Source organism: Ctenopharyngodon idella, chromosome 20 (assembly GCF_019924925.1).
Source record: "Ctenopharyngodon idella isolate HZGC_01 chromosome 20, HZGC01, whole genome shotgun sequence".
In the NCBI taxonomy this organism is placed as follows: Eukaryota; Metazoa; Chordata; class Actinopteri; order Cypriniformes; family Xenocyprididae; genus Ctenopharyngodon; species Ctenopharyngodon idella.
The window spans coordinates 21,900,771-21,922,828 of NC_067239.1; the positions used below are offsets into that span (position 1 = coordinate 21,900,771).

Consider the following 22,058-nt stretch of genomic DNA (forward strand, 5'->3'; position numbering starts at 1 on the left):
TGCATGTTATTTTTTATTTAGTACTGTCCTGATTAAGATATTTTACATAAAAGATGTTTACATATAATTCACAAGACAAAAAAAAAAAAAATAGCTGAATTAATTAAAATGACCCCATTCAAAAGTTTGTGAACCATTGATTCTTAATACTGTGTGTGGTTACCTGGATGATCTACGACTGTTTTTTTTGCTTTGTGATGGTTGTTCATGAGTCCCTTGTTTGTCCTGAGCAGTTAAACTGAGCTCTGTTCTTCAGAAAAATCCTCCAGGTCCTGCAGATTCTTCAGATTTCCAGCATCTTTTGCATATTTGAACCCTTTCCAGCAGTGACTGTATGATTTTGAGATCCATTTTTTCACACTGAGGACAATTGAGGGACTCAAACACAACTAATAAAAAAGGTTCAAACATTCACTGATGCTCCAGAAAGAAGCACAATGCATTAAGAGTCAGGGGTGAAAACTTTTGAACAGGATGAAGATGTCCAAATTTGTTTAAATATCAATTTTCTTAATTTAGTACTGCCCTTTGGAAGCAACAGAAGATACCTACATGTTTCCCGGAGACAAATTAAGTACAATTTACCTTAATCTTCAAATTCAAAAAGTCTTAATGCATCGTGTTTCCTTCTGGAGCATCAGTGAATGTTTGAACCTTTTTTAATAGTTGTGTTTGAGTCCCTCAATTGTCCTCAGTGTGAAAAGATGGATCTCAAAGTCATACAGTCACTGCTGGAAAGGGTTCAAATATGCAAAAAATGCTTGAATTCTGAAGAATCTGCAGGACCTGGAGGATTTTTCTGAAGAACGCTGGGCAATTTAACTGCTCAGAACAATCATGAACAACCGTCACAAAACAAAAAAAACAGTCGTAGATCATCCAGGTAACCACACACAGTATTAGAAATCAATGGTTCACAAACTTTTGAACGGGGTCATTTTAATAAATTCAGCTATTTTTTTGTCTTGTGAACTATATGTAAACATATTTTATGTAAAATATCTTAATCAGGACAGTACTAAATAAAAAATAACATGCATTTTGTATTCTCTTTTATTTTGTTAAAATTTTTCACATTTTCACAGATTCTGCAAGGGGTTCACAAACTTTCAAGTGGCACTGTATCTATAAACATCACATTCTGCCCTACAAGACCAGAGAGGAAGAATGAAAAAGCAGCTTGACTATAGAGCACAAAAGACTATGGCAATTAATCAAACACATCCATTTCATACACTTCACACTACTGGAAATTCTGCCTTTATAGAAAGTACTGGCTGAATGCAATCTCCATGAAATGAACTGAAATGAACTAAGACAGTACGAATGAAAGTGAATTGAAAGCAGACTTGCATGTCCGCAGGCCTATTCTCTGAATGATATTGCTCATAAAATATTCAACGTAAATGTAAAGCTATAAGAAATGTAGAGCAGAGAAGAGAATAACAAGTAAAACAGCCTATTTAACCAAAGACTAGTAATTCAAAGTGGCAGATTTCATTCTCTGAAACAGCAAACAAAAAATGGCAAGAACACATAAAAAAAGTGACTTCAAGACCAAGCAGAGGTCTCGATTTAACAAACAATCTTGCAAAATATGGTGATCCTAATATGACTAACACCCAGTTGCCTCCTTTTCAGCAAATTAATAACACCATCAATGAATAATACACAATATACATCGCCTAATTAATATTCATTATATTGAATATTCATTAATATTCATAATATTAATATTCATATGTTTTAAAAAGATTAAATTAATGTTGTGAAGTATTTTTTTTTTTTTTTAAGTGAAATCATCAAGGCTTTACTAGAATGACATTTTGCAAATGTCAAAATTCACAAAACTTGTTATATGCAATTGATTTTGTTGAAAATTTGGCAGAATACTCTGGCATAACTAAACAAAAACAAAACATTTACTGTACCTTGGCATTTTCCTATGATGGATCCAAAGTCATCTTTAGCTGACCTGAAAGAGAGCATAAAGCATGCTGATAAGGCCCAAGGACCTTAACTATAACAATAACAATAATGATATTGTTCTAAAAATCGTTCTAAATATAAAAGAATAGCAGAATCCACACCACAAATATAATGATAACGGCACAGAGAAACAATATCTTTGGAATCGCTTTCAGAACCATTTTTTTCCAGCTGATGAAAGATGAAAACATTGACAGCCAATCAGAATCCTGCTTTAAAGATCTCAAATATTTAATGCGGTGGATGACAAAACTGTAGTGTGTGTTTAGAATAGACAGAATTATATCATCCATGGACGCTAATATAGTTATGATTATAGTTATCATTCTTGGTGTGAATGGGCCTTTACACGTGAGTGTTTTGAGTTCACATCAGCCCTTTAGTAAGTGGGAGAATGGGGAGAAAAACTATAGATTTTTTTTTAGATTAAGCAATTAGATGTTTAGAGGTTGTTTTCAGAACATCAGGCTCTGAATTTCTTAAACCATGAAGCGTGACACTTTCAATTCTGCGTGAGCGGATTAGCTGGTGCTAGCGTAATAAATCACACCTACTGAAACCGAATTGTACATGAAAATACACATACATATATTTAAAAATACATCATCTGTGCCAAATCATCAATCTCAGAAGTAGCTTTGCTCAGCTGAACAGCACCAGAGACAAGAGGGTGAAAAATTAACCAATTATAGAAAGGGCAAACAATTCCAATCGATGTGCAGAATTACCTAATTTCCACGCATTGGTCCTGAACCACAGCCAGAAGCTTCCCATTACTGCACAGAAGAAAAATAAATATATATATATAAACAAAATGGGGAAAAAGAAGACAGAATGATTATGTAAGCAAACACGGAGCCAAAAATAAGCATTTCTAACACAGAGAACATTGTCTTCCATCTGGAAATCAATAGCTAATTAAAGCTCGCCATCTCTGCTTGTGTTGCACTGTTTTGCATAACCAGATAACTGGCAGGAACAAGAACAGTGAAGGAAAAAATTAGTTTGATTGAGATTACATGGCTTGCATCCACAAGCAGATGTTTAATTAAATTTGGATATCTCACCAGAACCAAAACACACAAAATAACGATTTCCTGAAAACCCAAGAAAACAGTGTTGTTGCAGTTATAATGAACCTAAAACAACTCTAGACCAAAAAGAGTCTAAATTAGGGACACAGTATCTTATTCACTTCAGTAATGCAGAGTCAATGAGGTGTGGATGATCAATATACAGCAAGAGCTTTAAACACTGTAGATGAACCTGCCAAAACATTTCTGGAATAGACTGACCCTCTGTAAAGCTTTTATATGCAAAAACTGGTGGTATTACCTCGCCAGCACCAATTGCCAGTTCACTTGTTTGGTTGCGAGGCGAACCAGCCCAGGTGGCAGAGTTGAACTGGAGGGGCTGAAATACAGAGAAAAGCACAGAGACTGTACTGACTTTTTCAGCATGGCATATTAAAATGACTAAAAATGACAGCAAATACATTTACACATTTACAAAAGATTTCTATTTTAAATAAATGCTGTTTCTAGTCAAAGAATCCTGAAAACAAATGTGTCATGTTTACCACAAAAATATTAAGCAGCACAACTGTTTTCAACATTGATAATTATAAGAAATGTTTCTTGAGCCCAAAATCAGCATATTAGAATGATTTATGAAGGATCACGTGGCACTGAAGACTGTAGAAAATTCAGCTTTTCCATCACGGCAATAATTTACATTTTTAAAAAATATTAAAACAGAAAACAGTTATTTTAAATATTGTAATACTACTGTATTTTTGACCAAATAAATGCAGCCTTGGTGAGCATAAGATCTTATCGACCCCAAACTTTTGAATGGTAGTGTATATGATATTATATCTTCATTTCTTAATATTTTAAGATGGGAGACTTACTATCTATTACCAATTCTAAATATATAGCTACTGTACATGTATACTTCACTGTAAACACAACAAGCGGAGACAATATCTCACCTGTACCAAAGGTAGTGCAGAATAAACCTGAAGGGTCCTGTAAGACACAATATTTAGATTTTGGACTATCATTTTATAATCTGACTGCCATGTTATGGCAGTAATGCAATTGTTGGAGTAATGCAAAGCAGCTTATACAGACCTTGAAAATATAATCAGTACAAAAACTAATTTCGGTAATTAAAATAAAGCTAAAAATATGAATATTAAGAAAAACTTTAAAAATTAACTAAAACTAGAAATGTTGCATTGGCAACTAACTGAAATAAGTTGAAGTACTAAAGCTATATAGAAATATTAAAAACTAATATAAATGAAAAGCAAATTACAAAAATATAAAAGGAAAAAAATTTAAATGAAAATTTAAAATAAAAATATAATATAAAAAGCTCATTCAAAATTAGTTAATACAATTAATACAAATTATGATATAAATAATACTAAAAATAATGAGAAAATCATCTAAAAACTGCAAAAAGCATTATTTGAATAGAAAGTTGAAACACTTTACAATAAGGTCTCATTTGTTAACGTTGGTTAATAAAAAAATACAGTTGTTCGGGTTTGTTCACAGTGCATTAATTAATGTTGACATATACGACTTTTGATTTTAATAATGTATTAGTACATTATGAAATTAACATTTACTAATATAAATTAATAAAGGCTTTAGAAGTGTTTTCCATAGTTAGTTCATTAACTTAGGTAGTTAAAGGGATAGTTCACCCAAAAATGAAACTTCTATCATCATTTACTCACCCTCAGGTTGTTCCAAACCTGTATAAATTTATTTGTTCTGTTGAACATAAAGGAAGATATTTTGAAGAATGTGGGAAACTGAACAATTCTGGGGCACCATTGACTTCCATAGTATTTTTTTTCCTACTATGGAAGTCAATGGTGCCCCAAAGCAGCCTGGTTACAAACTTTCTTCAAAATATCTTCCTTTGTGTTCAGCAGAACAAAGAAATTCATACAGGTTTGGACAACTTGAGGGTGAGTAAATGATGACAGAATTTTCATTTTTGGGTGAACTATCCCTTTAACTAATGTTACTCAATGAAACCTTATTGTTAAGTATTACCGAAAGTTGTTTTATTCCAAAATTAAGTGCATAAGTAATGTTGATCAATTTATCATGTGTAAAAACAAATGAAAATAAATCTGACTTAAAATGTTTAAGCAACTTGGTTTGGACTCCAAAATTTAAAATCACTAAATAAGATGTGATTAGGATCAGGTATTGTATTATTCCAAAGGAGTTTATTTTATATTGTGTAAATGTCTGCCAAATAAACATTCAAATTGAAACACTGTTCTCTATAAAGCTGCTGGCTGTGTGGAATGATGGCTGTGTTTAAAGAATATATGCTGTCTAGTCACATTTTACCTAACTTTTAAGACATGTTCAATATTTATGACTATATTTGACTGATAACATCTTGCAAACATGTTCTGCATCTTATCCTTGCTGTTCATACCTGTTACTGCCTTTGCAACGAGTGAAGAGTTGTGTTCCTTCAATCCACGCAGCTGAAACAAATCAAACACAAACAGCATGATTTCACAGTATCATGTGTCTACAGCACTGTTTGTATCAACTGTCATTCGCCTGTTAAATTAACAATTTAAGCATGTCAACTTGCACCTTCTCCTAAAACAAGCAGGCTGGAGATTATACGTGACAATATACAGAAAAAAAATAATATATGAAGAGCTTTAAATCATCATGATTATAATTATTACATAATCATTTTTACTGAATATAAACCCTGGATGATGAACTTGGATACGTGGCTCAAAACAACTTGCGCATAACTGATCTGATTGAATACGCGTATATATTTCAGTATCGGATAAGAAAAATCATTTATTCAAAGAAAGTGGGTATATTTCGACAAACCTGCGTGTCCGTTTCGGATGGCCATTCTGTGTTAACAAGTAAATCATATAAAATATTCTCCTCTTCGTCTTCCAGAATAATATCACCTGCCATGTTTTCAATGAACTGGACTGTGCTCACGTCATACTACGGCGGCCTGCGAGGTACATATAAAGAGAATGATTATCTTTTAAAATTTTCGTCTGATTATCTATAAGTTGTTTTCTAAACGTATATGTAACTAAAATATTTAATTGTATACATTTTAAAATTAACTTTATATATTTTATGTTAATAAAAACAAGATCAGCGGAACTGAAGCTAGGAAGTTCAATCCGCACGGACCGTTTTTTCTACTAGCACCCTGTCAAACCAGCACACGTTACATCCGGTCGGTGGAAAGCTACGCAGGAGTTTGACACCATGGCAGCGTTCGGCGGTGAGATTTACCTGTCAACATTTTAGTAAAACTATATTTAGTAATAAATTGAGTGTGGTTAAACTCTTAGCGATCTGTATATCTGTTTGTTTTGCCTTACAGAAATGGGAGTAATGCCTGAAATTGCACAGGCGGTGGAAGAAATGGACTGGCTGTGAGTTAGACAGCGTCTCCTTGTTCAGGGGTTTTCAATATTTTTTTTTTTTTATTATTTAATTGTAAATAAAATATTATTTTATTTTTATGTTTACACTGTTTTTCTCTAAACATTCCCAAGGACTCCTTTGCGGACCCCACTTTGAAAACCCCTGTCCTACACACCTCTATAGGTGGTGTATTAATAAGTTAGTAATCCATGCATAATTAAAGTAGGAATTGATTTAATTTTCTCTTTCAGGTTGCCAACAGACATTCAGGCTGAATCCATCCCTCTGATTCTGGGTGGAGGAGACGTGCTCATGGTGAGATCACCATCATATCCAGTGCAGTGTCTATGTGTGTATGATCACCATTTTATGATCACTGTTTGTTTTGTTCACAGGCCGCTGAGACTGGGAGCGGAAAAACTGGAGTAAGTGTGAAATCATTCACATAAATAAATGCTGATGCCGCCACAGTGTTGGGTTTTTTAGTGACTGTGCACTTTGTTATAAAAGTATATTGTATATTATGTAGTTTTAAATATAGATAAAAAATAAATGAAAGGATCAGTGAAATGTAAATGTGGTCTTGTAGGCCTTCAGTATTCCAGTCATCCAAATAGTCTATGAGACCCTTAAAGACCAGCAGGAGGGGAAGAAGGGACGCAGTGCGGTGAAGACAGGAGGGGCAGGTATTAAACTCACTTCTATGTACTCATTTAACTAATTTACGTACAGCCACTCTTAGTTTACATTGACACACCATCAGTAAGAATTACTGTAGGGTGATCATATGTCCCCATTTTATTATTATTATTTTTTTGTCTCTGACTGGAGCTTTTACTGTACGTTCAAAACAATATTGTTATTGTTAATGAAAACTAAAGCTTAAACTGAAATTAAAATAATTATCATTAATAAAAATAAGATATAAATATTAGATGAAAGAATTAGTTGAAATGTTACCTTAGTAACTAAGTTGAAGTACAAAAATTACTGAAACTAAAACTCAAAATATAAATATGTACAAAAAAGAAATAAAATGATAAAAGCACATAAAATTAAATTTAAAAGTAAAAATAAAAGCTATTTCAAAATATGAATAAATACTATAATATTATATAAATAATACTTAAATGATAATGGTTCAAATAATACAGAATGTGTTACATATTGCACATGCTCGTTGATTTATTTATTTATTGTGAGAAAGACATTTTTTTCAACAGAAGACAATTAAACATTATCCAGTTTACCTCAAATGTCTAAAATGTATTGAAACTGCTAGCAAATTTCATTTCAGAAACTACTTTCCTGACATTTGCTCTCATATATTAGATAGATTATTATTTGATTTCAATTCATTGATTGTTGTTCTCGGATTTGTTGTCCACCCCAGTTTTCAATAAATGGCAGATGAACCCCTATGACAGAAGCCCAGCATTTGGTACGTTTTTAACACTTATATGTGAAAGGCCTAGCCTGGTTTGATCTTGAACTCTTTATTGTGATTCTGCAAGCTTATTTGAACTACTTTGTTGTAACAAAATTATTATTTTACACTTTTTTTTTTCTTCAGCTATTGGTGCTGATGGCCTGTGCTGTCAGAGCAGAGAGTTCAAAGAGTGGCATGGCTGTCGTTCAACCAAAGGAGTCACAAAAGGTAAGATAACATCCTTTTTGTGTTTTCTGTCTAAAGACCCAGGGAATCCTGGGAAGATTCATTCTTCACACTTTTTTTTTTTTTTTGTGTCAGGGAAGTATTATTATGAAGTGGCCTGTCACGATCAAGGGCTGTGCAGAGTGGGCTGGTCCACTGCCCAGGCATCACTGGACTTGGGTATGTTCAGTATGACCTCAATACACTGGTCTGGTTATACCATAACTTCAGTAATAATATTGTTTTTATTTTGTTTTTACTCTCTCTTAGGAACGGATAAATATGGATTTGGCTTTGGGGGAACTGGAAAGAAATCTCACAATAAGCAGTTTGATAGTTATGGAGAGGTAAGGCATAAATAGGGACTTTGATTTGATACTCAAGTTTTAGAGGTTTGACATGATTTATGCCTTTTCCAGGAATTCACTATGCACGACACCATCGGATGCTACATAGATGTGGATAAAGGCCATGTGTCATTCTCCAAAAATGGTTAGGTTTGTTTTTATGCCTTTGAGATATTTTTTATTAAATAAATAAACTAAATTTCATTGAGCATGTTGTCACACATACAGCATGTTGAAAGATTTTTTTAATGCATTTATTTAGCAAGGATGCAATAAATTGATCAAAAGTGACAGTTAAGATATTTATAGTGTTACAAAAGATTTCTATTTCAAATAAAAGCTGTTCTTTTGAACTTTATATTAATCAAAGAATCCTGAAAAAATGGTTTCCACAAAAAAATTAAGCAGCACAACTTTTTTTAACAATGCTCATAATAAGAAATGTTTTTGTGCACCAAATCAGTATATTAGAATGATTTCTGAAGAATGATGTCAAACTGAAGACTGGAGTAATGATGCTGAAAATTCAGCTTTGCCATTACAGGAAAAAATTTTAAACATTTTAAAATATATTAAAATAGAACAGTTATTTTAAATTATAATAATATTTCATAACATTACAAGCCTTGGAGAGATTATGAGACTTCTTTCAAAAACATTAGAAAAAGTCTTACTGACTCAAAACATTTTGTATCACAATATTTCTTTAGTACCAGTATACTCTGCAGCCTTTAATTCAAATGCCTCTGTAATTGATTCCTCATTGGCTTTCCCAGGTAATGATCTGGGTTTGGCTTTTGAGATTTCTCCGCAGCTGAAAAATCAGCCCTTCTTTGCTTCCTGTGTGCTGAAGGTATTTGACATGCACTACTAGCTACTCTTAACATATAATAAACACCTTCTCATTCCTGCATAACATTTCTCTTACTCCCCAGCTATTCTTAAAATGTGTATTTGTGTCAATCAAACCCAGAATGCTGAACTGAAATTCAACTTTGGTGATGAACCTTTCAAAAACCAACCTAAAGACGGATATGTGGCCCTGAACCAGGCTTCAGACGGTCATGTGGTCAAATCCAGCCAGACAGGTGAGCTTCAAATCACATTAATTTCTTCCTGCCTGCAGGGCTTGTATTAATGTTTCCTTGCATTCTGCCTGTCATGTGTTTTTATCCTCAGGCAGTGCTAAAGTGAGTCAGGTTAAATCCAGTTCTAACGCCCCCAGAGCTCTCATCATTGAGCCGTCTAAAGAGCTGGCTGAACAAACCCTCAATAATGTCAACCAGTTCAAGAAATATGTTGATAATCCCAAACTAAGGTGAGTTTAGATTGACAGAGGAGCTGCAGTGAGTTTCATTTTTGTAGTCTGGTGATGGATTGGCGTTAACTGAACATCGTGATGTTATTGCAGAGATCTTCTGATAATTGGAGGAGTGGCTGCTAAAGAACAGCTCTCCGTTTTAGAAAGTGGGGTAAGTGTCCAAAATATACACTACTATTCAAAAGCTTGGGGTTAGTAAGGATTTAGGATGCAAGGATGCATTACAAAAGTGACAGTAAAGACATTATAATGTTAGTAAAGATTTCTGTTTCAAATAAATGCTGTACTTTCAAAACTTTCTACTCATCAAAGAATCCTGTAAAAATTACTGTTTCCACAAAAATGAATAAAATAAAATAGCGCAACCGTTTTCAACATTGATAATAATAAGAAATGTTTCTTGAGTACCAAATCAGTATATTAGAATGATTTCTGAAGGATCATGTGACATGTGAAGACTGGAGTAATGATGCTGATAATTATCTAGTGGTCTTGGACTGTAAAAGGTTGAAGACTCCTGTCTTAGACCATAATATAAAATTCAGAACATTAAACCATAATACAGTTTAGAACCATTTACAACATTAAACAAAGTTTACAATACTATGCATCTTTTTTTATGTATACTTTATCACTTCATTGCCCTTTTAGGTTGACATTGTGGTTGGGACCCCGGGCAGACTGGATGATCTCATATCAACAGGAAAGCTGGATTTATCCCAAGTCCGCTTCCTGGTGCTGGATGAGTGTGTATGTTGAACACTTAAGCTTATACAGTTTTGTACAGTTTAGCATTGAAGGAATACTTTGGCTTAACTAAAAGTTCTATTGACAGCATTCGTGACATGCTGTTGATTTCACTGTAAATAATTTCAACTTTTACATCAATTTGTATAAACAAGCCAAAAATGCTGAAACAAAAAATGCACCTTAAATTGTATGTGGTGTTTTAACAAGAGACTGTATAAATGTTTATCATCATCAAGATTATAGGTTCAATTTATCTTTAACATGGGAAAGTGCAAAAAAGAAATACTTTTATTCTGGTTGAATAAATGTGTTCAGGATGGACTCCTCACAGCCGGCTACACCGACTTCATTATGAGGGTCTACAACCAGATCCCTCAGGTCACCTCAGATGGCAAGAGATTACAGGTGATCAAAGCTCTCATGTCTGTTTTCCATCAATATGCATTAAAGTTATCAGATACAGTTCTTCATCAGTGAACCATGTGTGTTTTATAGGTGATCGTTTGTTCTGCCACGCTGCACTCCTTCGATGTGAAGAAGATCTCAGAGAAGATCATGCATTTCCCCACATGGGTGGATCTGAAAGGAGAAGATTCTGTACCAGAAACGGTCCATCACGTGGTGGTGCCAGTCAACCCAAAAGCTGACAGGCTTTGGGAGAGACTGGGAAAGAGCCACATCAGGGTATATATTTAACTATAACAAACATCTCACTACTTTATGCCTTTGCCTAAATGTACAAAAGAGTCTTAATCAGTGATGTTGTCTTCCCAGACTGATGAAGTTCATGCCAAGGATGACACACGACCTGGAGCCAACACCCCAGGTACGAATCACCAGCTTTTAAGAACATCATCCAGAAATATCTGAATGCTTCCATGCTCGTATTATCAATTGTGAACATTTCCAAAGGACCTTGACTGATATAAAGGTCTTGCAGTGAATCATTTTATATGGCTTTATCAGAGATGTGGTCAGAGGCCATTAAGATTCTGAAGGGAGAGTATGCGATCAGAGCCATTAAGGAGCATAAGATGGATCAGGCCATCATCTTCTGCAGGACAAAGATCGACTGCGACAATATGGAGCAGCACTTCATCAAGCAGGGAGGAGGTGAGGCGGGCACACAGCTCCAGCTTTATCTAACAGCCATTATATGCCATCAGGTCTGGATGCAAACATTTGCCTTTTCCCACAGGTCCAGACAAGAAAGGACACCAGTTCTCTTGTGTCTGCCTTCATGGTGACAGAAAACCAAATGAGCGCAAATATAACTTGGAGCGATTCAAGGTAAAGAAAAATTTGAATCCGATTTAAAATAAATTAAATTGTGCAACTGAATAACTTTACTAATTATAGTCACTTTTTTTTTTATCATCCTCACTTTAGAAACAGGAAGTAAAGTTTCTGATTTGCACAGATGTGGCTGCTAGAGGAATCGATATCCATGGTGTTCCTTATGGTGAGGAGGAGGACCAGAATTTCTCAGTTTTCAGACTTTAATGTTTACCTTTCCTATAACTAATATGCAGAATGATTTTTAATTATCACTGTTTTTTACCACAATAATAACTAAATAAAGGCATATGCATCATTTTTACTATTAATAATAATGTTAATAATTTAATATTTACTGTATTTAATAAAAACTATAAATAAAAAATAAAACAAATGAATTAAATAAATTAAATAAAAAATAAATTAATTTATTTTGGTTTTATTATTGAATAAGTGATCATTAATTATTATTAATAATAATTATAATAATAGTAATAATAATTTATAAAATAGATAAATATACCATTAATATTTATGCCAGTTTGATTTGCAAAATGATTTCAATTGTTTAACTGTCAATGTTAAAATTCTATGCTTGAATTACTGAATTTATGCAAAAAAACAAAAATTGCTACCCATGAACAGTTTTTTTTTTTTTTTTTTTTTCCCCTATGGAAGCTTGTTTCCACCACTGAATAAAAAAATAAAGTAATTGCAACTATCTCACAATTCTGACTTTTTTCTCGCAATTGCAAGTTATAAAGTCGCAATTGTGAGAAATCCTGAGAAATAAGTCAGTCTTTTTTTCCCTTCAGAATTGGACTTTATAACTGGCAATTGTGAGTTAAGTTCTGAGAAAAAAAAGTCAGAATTGTCAGATAAAAAGTCACAATTATCTTTTAAATTGTTTTATTCTGTGGCGGAAACAATCTTCCATAGTTTTGTGTTAAACGCACAGTGCAAATCCGACAATATGTGCCATTTATTAATAGACCCTGTTGTTTAAAAAAAAATAATAATAATTCAATCAAGCCTATCTGAAATAAATTCAAAAACAGATCATTGCAGCATTGTTCTGTTTTGCAGTGATAAATGTGACTCTACCAGATGAGAAGCAGAACTACGTTCATCGCATTGGAAGAGTTGGCAGAGCAGACAGGTGACGGCCAGTTTATTTTGTATCATTATATGTAGATTGCAATCTGTCTTCATTTCTGATTACATTTAGTAAGCGTTTGTGTGAGAAGATTTGTGATGTCACTACAGGATGGGTCTGGCTATATCCCTGGTTGCTATGGAGAAAGAGAAAGTAAGTAGGAAATTCAGGAGAACTGGTGGAAATGTAGAAATGTAATTTGTTTGTGTGTTAATTGTGTGTTTGTGTGGGGGGTGCACACAGGTGTGGTACCACGTTTGTGCCAGCAGAGGAAAAGGCTGCTATAACACCAGACTCAAAGAGAACGGAGGATGCACTATTTGGTACAATGAGAAAGAGGTGAGAACTGCATTTACATGACATTAACAAGATTCAAACTTATTTTATACTTATTCTAATTGTGCTTCCATTTTAGTTGTTGTCAGAAATTGAGGAACATCTGAAATGTACCATTACTCAGTGTGAACCTGACATCAAAGTACCTGTTGACGAATTTGACGGCAAAGTGACGTACGGGCAGCGCAGGGCTGCGGGGGGTGAGTGTCTTTCAGATGTCCTGTTTGTAGGCCATTCACTATGTATCTGTCACTTATATCCGTATCTATTTCCCCACCACACCCCAGGTGGTCTCTATACGGGCCATGTGGATATATTGGCCCCAACCGTACAGGAACTGGCCAACCTGGAGAGAGAGGCACAAACTTCCTTCCTTCATCTCGGCTATCTACCCAACCAGCTCTTTAAAGCATTCTAGAACAAACTCGCATGTGCCATACTAAAATGATCACAAATGAAGACTCTAAAGGACAAGAATATTTGTCACTAACTTTACATAATAAATGTATTTAATTTCTGGTTCATGTAGTTCGAACATAAAAGAAATTTGCTTGTTATTATTGATTTGCAGTATTTTCTTTAATATTTTAAATATTGAAGAAATGTAAAAACTGGTTTTGTTTTGCCAAAGCATTTAAGTTAAGCAAGTGGTCAACCTGAAATAAATTCAAAGAGCATGATGTTTCTGTTTTCTTCAGTTATTGTCTTCACAACATGTAAGCAGAGCTTATCTTTTCAGTATTTGAGAAAACTCAAGTGAGATTTAAATTTAGTCTACTATCCTACATCAAATGCAAAGAGGAAGTTGATGGAAAATGTTCTGAATAATTTTATTTATTTATTTATTTATTTTTACTAAAAATATCTAAAAATGAAATATTTTAATTATTATTTTTAATAAAAATAGAGCTAAATAATTAATCACAATAAGCACATCTTAAACTTAAGTTTCAAATGAAAAATAAACAGCAATTCCAAGAGGATCCTCGCCCTAATGACAAGCCCAGGAATAAAATTAAATTTTTCATAAACTAACTATGACCATAATTTAAAAATACGGGGAAAAAAAAAAAAACATAGTTTATATTAAATGTATATGGTTATATAACAGGGTTTCATGCCTGATAACACTTCAACAGCCTTTCAGTCACGCGTACTCACCATGCTCCAGTACCTAATACTAACACTAGGTGGCGGACTTGTATTAATGTAGAGATGTTCACGCTCTCAGTACTGCTGAGACGTCCAGTGTACGGTTCATGTCATAAGCACTGTACTTTTATTTAGAGTAGAACAAAGTCCAAAGAGGGCAATGAAGTTAAATGCCATTAATAATCTAAAATTGCATCACTGTCCTCGCAGTAAACCAGTACCCATGTGTTATTACAGACTTCTGTTCAAACTCAAATCACACACACACACACAGGAGGACATCTCTCTGTAATTATACCCAAACTAACAGCAGTGCTCGTAAACAACCCTGCATTTTAAACTAATCCACACAAGACCACACACATACCTCAACTTACATTCCTACCCTAAATTTGATTATATAATACGGTTACTTATGGATTCATAACAACAGATGGGACATCACGGATCCTGTCAGTGCACAAACACTCTGATCAAGTTCCCGTTCAACAGGAACCTATAATATTCAACCTCTATCCTGAACCAGAACCAACTTATCGCAAGTGAGATATTTAAACGTTTCTATTTATCTTTTTTTCTGTAAGTTACTTCTCTTTTCATGTTATGTAACTGCAGTAGCTCTGTATATATATATATGAGTGTGTGCGCGTGTGTATGTTTCTACTCCCAAGCATCTTTGGGAGCAAATGGTTTCCAGCTGCCAGAGCGTGCGTCTTATTTCCAATGGTGAAACGGTGACACTATACGTTTGTCCGCCTTTTGCTCACTTCCTAAACCCCGCAGTCTCACACGTAACCCATTCAACATGATTCTCAACAGACTAAATTCACTTTTCAGACAGATAATATTGCATTTTTCTCAAGTCTGAAGGCCATTTTCTTAACATAAATGGTATAAAGGTGCGGAAAGAACAAAAATTAGACAACATAAAAATGTAACCAGGGGCCCACAGCAAGATTAAAAGCAGGTCCAGATGGAATCTTAGCTTTTTTTGTGCTAAAAATCTGTGGAATTTAGTTAAATGTGTTAAACAGAACTACTGGCCTGCATTCTAATATTCAAATTAGTCCAAAGCTGCATCTAAATATGCCTAGGCGAAAAGCAGTATGAGCCAAATTCATAATATTCATGAACAGTATTCATAAAACAGTAGGCTATTCATAATTTTCATAAAACAGTAGGTGAAAAGTACCCGGATGACTACTACTTCTGGTGAGATTCTGAAGTGCGGTAGGCCTAGCTACTTTTCTATCCCATGAGGCCACTGGAGACGCCGATGCATCTCGAACAAGCCTAATTTCAGTGAAAAGACACAACCAAAGACTATATATATAGAAAGATGGTTCACTCCTAATACTTATGAATGGGAGGAACTGCAACGCGCAATAGAGTACCTCAGGGATGACGTGTTTTTGTAGGCCAACCCGGAAGTTAGCGGAGCACGGGTTCCCTCGATTGAAAGCCAATGCATTTTTCCCATAGACCTTTGGAAAATCACACAAAATAAGCTCTGTGTTTAACAAAGGGTTATGACACTTACACGTTTTGTCTATCAAGATAATCTTCACAAGTTAACACAACATTTATACATTTGAAGCCTAAATAAAGTCGTCAGATATAAAAAGCTAACAGTAGGCTATAGGACTACAACACATGGTCGCGGATCAACGTCACCACCACCAAGCTTCCTCAAACTTTATTTAGAAAACAACTTTATTTAAAAACATGCTCGCTGATTATGATCTGCGATGTGTATGAATACTTATCCACTTTTTCATGAGAAATGCTGTCCAAATGTCCTGTTTGTCATGATGACGTCTAAAGTCCCTGCCAAAAAAAGTAGTCCCTTTTAGCAATTTGTTAGCAACCGTCGTTTTTAAGACACAATAAAGGTTTAAAAAAATCACAAGTGGGTTATAACTGGTGTGTTTTATGTCATAGATCAAAACGTGAAAATATTTAGAGGCTTTGTTAACCACAGACCTTATTTTAGGCGATTTAGCAAAAACCCATTCAAAAAACCCATTGACTTCAGGGTGATGGAACCGGAAGTCCTAAAATGCTAACTCGCTTCCTGGTTTTGCCTACAAAAACACGTCATCCCTGAGGTTCCCATAGAAACCTGAGACTGGAGCTTAGGACTGCACATGCGCATTGGCTAGTCTTGCCTGAAAAATAATTTTTTTAAACACTATTTGAGCATAAGAAACAACATTTATGGGACAGTTCACGTCACATTTTGTTGCTGATTTGAAATGTTATTTAGTTGTGAATTTGCCAAGCAGTTTATGAGATTTCCCCATTCAAATAGACAGGACTTGGTCTTGGATGCCCGAGGCGTTGCAAATATGGCCGCAGAGTGAACAGACTTTCCTTGAAAGGAACTTTGACACAACTAGTTCACGACAGTGACAACATGGTGGATGTAGTACATCCATTAATTAATACATTCATACTATATAGATTGTACTTTTTTAACAGTCACAAAGTTTCAAACCAAACGTAGTACCTGCTATAAACTTTTATGTAGCCCCGCCCCTTTTCAGCGCTGCGCTCGTTGTCTTTTGTCTTCCGGTTTGTATTTCCACAGCGATCGTACGTATTTATGAATGAACTGCTCGTTTTAAAATCTTCCCGGTCGTCTGACATCTGCTTTAAACATTACAATGCTCACGATAACTTTCATTAACTCTACAACAAGTAAATCCACTTCACCAGCTAATTATTCTTTGACAGGGATGCCATAGAAATATACAGAGCTACCGCGAAAACGTAAGTTGAAAGACAATATTATAAAGATGGCGGCGCGCTTGTTTCTCTAGCGCATAAAGTCTATACAGTATGCGAATTTGGACGCAGCGCATATATTTCATAAATGAGCTCACGAAGGGCGGGGCTTGTGTAACTTTGTGATTTACAGGACTTCAGTTTCACACCCGGTTGAAAATGACGAGTCAAGCGGCTAAATAAGTTCAGTCACATTCCAGGAAGCTGTTACCGGTAAAGTCTCCACATTTCTGTGCCCAGTTTTGACTGTTATGAGGGATTTATGTTGGAGCGACGGATTACAGTTAAAAAACAAGACACAGGAAGTCCCGCCCACCAACCCCATAGGGCATTTCCTCTGCACCTGGTAATAAGAAATGCCCCTGTGGCAAGTAACAGAGATCAAATATGTTCAGTGTCTTGGGTGAGTTTATTTTACTGCATATGTGGTGTAAAAAAATTGTAACAATTGCACTAGAACATTGCCCAACAAGTAAAAGTTTCTCCCACAGACCTCCTCCTTCCTCATACTTACTGTATCAAACACACTGTGGTACATGTGTGAGTGATGTTTTGGTTATGCTGATCCAAAGACCTGAGGTAAATTACCTACTTGAGTTAGGCTACAACATGCCTTGATGATGCAAATGTTTCTCAATCGTTAAGAGCAGATTTTCACACAGTATAGAGAGACAGGAGGAGATAAAGGACACAGGAAGTGCTATCCAATGGGAATTATTATGATTTGGCTACTGTAATCATGATCGACTATGACTCTCAACAGTTTTAATGATGTTTTACTTCTGTGTGTGTGTATGAACTCTCAGAGTCACCCCTGAGGCTAAAGGAAAGGTGCACTGAATCAATCTGACAGCATGAGTCACTGCTAAAGACACTTCACATACACAGAGAGAGAGAGAGAGAGAGACCACATAAACTGTTACTTAGAGCACAATCTAAAAGTTTTGAGTCAGTTTTTTTATTACTACTTTTATTGAGCAAGGACGCGTTAATTTGAACAAAAATGACAGTAAAGGCATTTACAAAAATGTTCTATTTTAAATAAATGCAGTTCTTTTGAACTCTCTATTCATCAAAGAATCCTGAAAAAAATGATTTACATTTTCCACAAAAATATCAACCAGCGGTTTTAAACATTGATGAAAGAAAATAAATGTTTCTTGGGCACCAAATCAGCATATTAGAATGATTTCTGAAGGATCACGTGACACTGAAGATGGGAGTAATGGCTACTTAAAAATTTAGTTTTGCCATCACAACAACTAATTATATTTTGAAATGTCATAAAGCATGTAAATAAATATGGTAAACTAGGGTTGAAGACTCTTGTATTAGAGTGTATATATTATAGTCCTTGCATTACTTAAAACAGAGCTGATATGATGTGTGGGAGAATCAATAGAAACTGTATAATGTCATGTGCTATATATACTATATAAATAAATACTTGGATGTTTACTAAATAAAATAATAAGACTCCAAAGAATAGCCTTTCTTTTCATTTAGCATCACCTGATGACAGAGAGAGGAGGAGAGAGGAGGAAGGAGGAGGAGAGGGGAGGAGAAAGGGGTAGGAATACTCATAAATGCCGAAGTCTTGAACTGTGCCCACATTAAACGGAACAGTCAGAGTTTAGTTTGTCACTAATGAATGGTTTATCTTATTTCTCTCGATCTCTCCCTCTCTCTTTCTCCCTTTTCCATACCCATGGGTGACATTCACAAATGTGCTTTGATCTGCTGCCAGACAGCACAAAAGAGTACTCCAGGGAGATGAGAGAAGAAGGGAAAGGAAAGGAGGAGAGAGAAGGAGGAGTAAATGGATTTCAGTTACTGTAAGTCTTTAAAAACTCCAGTTCCCTCAGGGATCTCTGGAAAAACTGCAACCCAGAGCTTAAACCTACCTGACTGAGACTTTCTTTATAAGGGGTGGGTGGATCGGTCAGTTGTTCAATAGATAGATAAATAGAAAGACAAATGATAGAATGATAGATAGATAGATAGATAGATAGATAGACAAATGATAGATAAATGAAGATAGATAGATAGAAAGACAGATGATAGAATGATAGATAGAAAGACAGATGATAGAATGATAGATAGATAGATAGATAGATAGACAGACAGACTGATGGAGGGACAGAAAGACAGGCGGACAGACAGATGATAGAATGATAGATGTAGACAGACAGACAGACAGATAATAGATAGATAGATAGATAGATAGATAGATAGATAGAACAATGGCACAATAGACAGACAGATAAAGAGACAGATAGATAGACAGATAGACAGATAGATAGATAGATAGACTGATGGAGGGACAGAAAGACAGACAGATGATAGAATGATAGATATAGGCAGACAGATAAATAGACAGACAGACAGATAGATAGACAGATAAAGAGACAGATATATAGATAGATAGATAGATAGATGGACAGAAAGAAAGACAGACGGAGAGACAGATGATAGAATGATAGATATTGACAGATAGATAGATAGATAGACAGATAGAACAATAGATAGACAGATAGATGGATAGATAGATATACAGACAGACAGACGGACAGACAGATGGATGGACGGACGGACAGATGATATATGGATAGATGGATGGACGGACAGACAGATAGATATCATCAGAGCATCTTGATTATTAAATCAATGAATCAGATCAGATGTGGCCTGCTGTCCTGTTACTCACACCAGAAGACAAATCAACAGCCCACCCAACTAACCGCTACACTACTTAACTACCCATTCATATTACCTGTCTAGGCTGACAAAGTTTCAGAGAGCTTGTGAAAAAGTTGATTTAGCGATTTAAGAACATTCCTTTGACTCATCACTCTGTGTCGGTGAGGATGACCCTAAACCCAGCGTGAACTTTGACTCCTCACCCGAACCCTTCCTGGCCGACCCGCTCAGAGCACTGTGACCATCCGGCAGAGAGGACTCACGCTCATCCGTCTAACGATCTGTCTGTTTCTGCACTGTTGTCTATTGCTGTGCTCATGTGTCTCTGTTGCTCTGTCTCTTCTCAAAGGCCGATTCTCATCCATCAGCCTGAGGATTCCTTCTCTTTCTGACTCTGTCAATACTGAACTCACTCTTTCACTGACCTCTCATTCAATCCCTCATTCATTTCTTTTTGTGTCTTCTGTCTGCATTGATGCAATGCCGCTGCCCCTTGTTTCACTCTACTTGATCAGTTAGTTAGATTGTTCACTGCATTGAGTTAAATGTTTTTAACTGGGTTAAATGTTTGCCCAACATGCTGGGCAGTTTTATTTAACCCAAATATTATTTAAAAATTACTATATGGCTGGCTTAAAATGAACCCAAAAAAGTTTGGAAATTAAAAATCAGACAAATAATAATAATCAAAATGTGAATAATTATTAATAAGCGTTTTTATATTTTGTTATTATTTAATTATAATTATTAAACTTATTAATAAATGTTCATTTATTAAACATATTAATAAAGGTTAATTACCAACCTATTTGGGGTTCATTTTAAGCAAGCAATACAGTAATGTTTAAACAGTAGTTGAGTTAAATAAAACTACCCAGCAGGTTGGGCAAACATTTAACCCGACTGCTGGGTTTGTTCATTTTTAACCCAACTTGGGTTGTTTTTAACCCAGCATTTTTTAGAGTGTAACATACTGTTTCTGATGTACAAAAAAAAAACAATCAAAAGAGTTTGGAATGACACGAGAGTGAGCTGTTATATTATGAATACTGCTATATTATGATCCTTTCATTCACAGCAAGTGAAACGAAAAGTGTTGAGGCAGATTGCACAACCAACCCACACACACACACTCACCTAGACAACTCAATACCTTGTCTCTGATTTCACCCAGAACATATTGCTCCACCGCCTCATCTGTCAGTAGTGGGATGGAGAGATGACTGGCGCCTAAATCATAGCAGCTGTGTCTGCAGCTAACGGCCCCCGAGCTCATTACCGACAGGAGCTGGACCAGCGCGACAGCCCCTATATCTCACTCACTGCAGCTAGCCGTTAGCCTTAGCGATAAGATCCCCTAACGCCCACTGGGGTTAGCTGATACTTTGGTGCACGTCAGTTTTGGTGGTAACTGGATGAGGAGAGAAAGAATGAATTTAAGAGAAAGAAGTCTAGACTGAAAAATAGCACAAATTGGAGTATGCTATAACATTAGGGTTGTAACCACTCTGAATGGGACGCATCCTGAGGGTTGCCTGAAAAAATCACAGCTGATCCGTTCTGTGATTTTATATTTGATTTAATAAATAGAGATATGTCTAAATATACACATCTAAACATTTTGAAAATCGGTAGCATTCAGATATTAATTCTTTTCCTTTTGCTTGAAGATCAGATTCATCATGCAAGTATGGAGCTGAAGCTGGCCATAGGGTCTGTGTGGAGGACCTGTCTGGTTCTTGTGGTCTTTGCTGAGGATCTGTGCTGATGGCTGTCATGTTGAAGAGGCCTTCACAGGGGATTGTTCTAGTAGACACAGTCTCTGCTGACATTCAGGGCTACGTTGTGGTCGTGTTTATCTGATGTGGATACGGACCGGATCCGGCTGACTACGGTAACCTAGGGATAAGGACGAGACCAGACAGACAAATATTAGCATAAATGCCATTCTTCTTACAATGTAACAAGTACATTGGGTGTTATAAGAAGTGTTCCTGGTTCCAGCTGACCTAATTTATGCAATCATTTAACTACTTTGAATGATACAATTTGATAATGTTATGTGTATGCAGGTTAAAGATACGTGTTTTTAGTCTAGATTTTAAACTAACAGAGTGTGTCTGATTCC

At 35.4% G+C, this 22,058-nt stretch overlaps 2 protein-coding genes across 3 annotated transcripts in view; one reads left to right on the plus strand and one right to left on the minus strand.

Moving 5' to 3' along the window:
• Positions 1-6,035, minus strand: part of nbas (NBAS subunit of NRZ tethering complex) — a 175,149-nt gene extending 169,114 nt beyond the window's left edge. For both annotated transcript variants that reach the window (XM_051874425.1, XM_051874424.1), the window contains exons 1-6: positions 5,886-6,035; positions 5,464-5,515; positions 3,983-4,019; positions 3,325-3,402; positions 2,718-2,765; positions 1,932-1,975 (exon numbers count right to left, since the gene is read on the minus strand). In XM_051874425.1, the coding sequence (XP_051730385.1) occupies positions 1,932-1,975; positions 2,718-2,765; positions 3,325-3,402; positions 3,983-4,019; positions 5,464-5,515; positions 5,886-5,978 (352 nt within the window). In that variant the 5' untranslated portion in view covers positions 5,979-6,035. The remainder of the gene's footprint in view (positions 1-1,931; positions 1,976-2,717; positions 2,766-3,324; positions 3,403-3,982; positions 4,020-5,463; positions 5,516-5,885) is intronic.
• A 157-nt stretch (positions 6,036-6,192) lies between these two features.
• Positions 6,193-13,971, plus strand: ddx1 (DEAD (Asp-Glu-Ala-Asp) box helicase 1). The gene is made up of 26 exons (XM_051874426.1): positions 6,193-6,303; positions 6,406-6,457; positions 6,701-6,764; positions 6,845-6,874; positions 7,039-7,135; positions 7,843-7,890; positions 8,023-8,106; positions 8,200-8,283; positions 8,374-8,450; positions 8,523-8,595; positions 9,227-9,303; positions 9,424-9,538; positions 9,630-9,768; positions 9,862-9,922; positions 10,423-10,521; positions 10,837-10,926; positions 11,017-11,205; positions 11,296-11,347; positions 11,488-11,634; positions 11,720-11,811; positions 11,911-11,983; positions 12,886-12,958; positions 13,066-13,108; positions 13,199-13,294; positions 13,371-13,491; positions 13,579-13,971. Exons 1-26 carry the CDS (start codon positions 6,288-6,290, stop codon positions 13,707-13,709), a joined length of 2,223 nt encoding a protein of 740 aa, XP_051730386.1. The 5' UTR covers positions 6,193-6,287; the 3' UTR covers positions 13,710-13,971.
• Positions 13,972-22,058: the final 8,087 nt, after the last annotated feature.

Coding starts and splice junctions, on each gene's coding strand:
- ddx1 (XM_051874426.1), top strand. Junction 6,458..6,700: donor GTGGAAGAAATGGACTGGCT/GTGAGTTAGACA, acceptor TTTCTCTTTCAG/GTTGCCAACAGACATTCAGG. Junction 12,959..13,065: donor AGAGTTGGCAGAGCAGACAG/GTGACGGCCAGT, acceptor ATGTCACTACAG/GATGGGTCTGGCTATATCCC.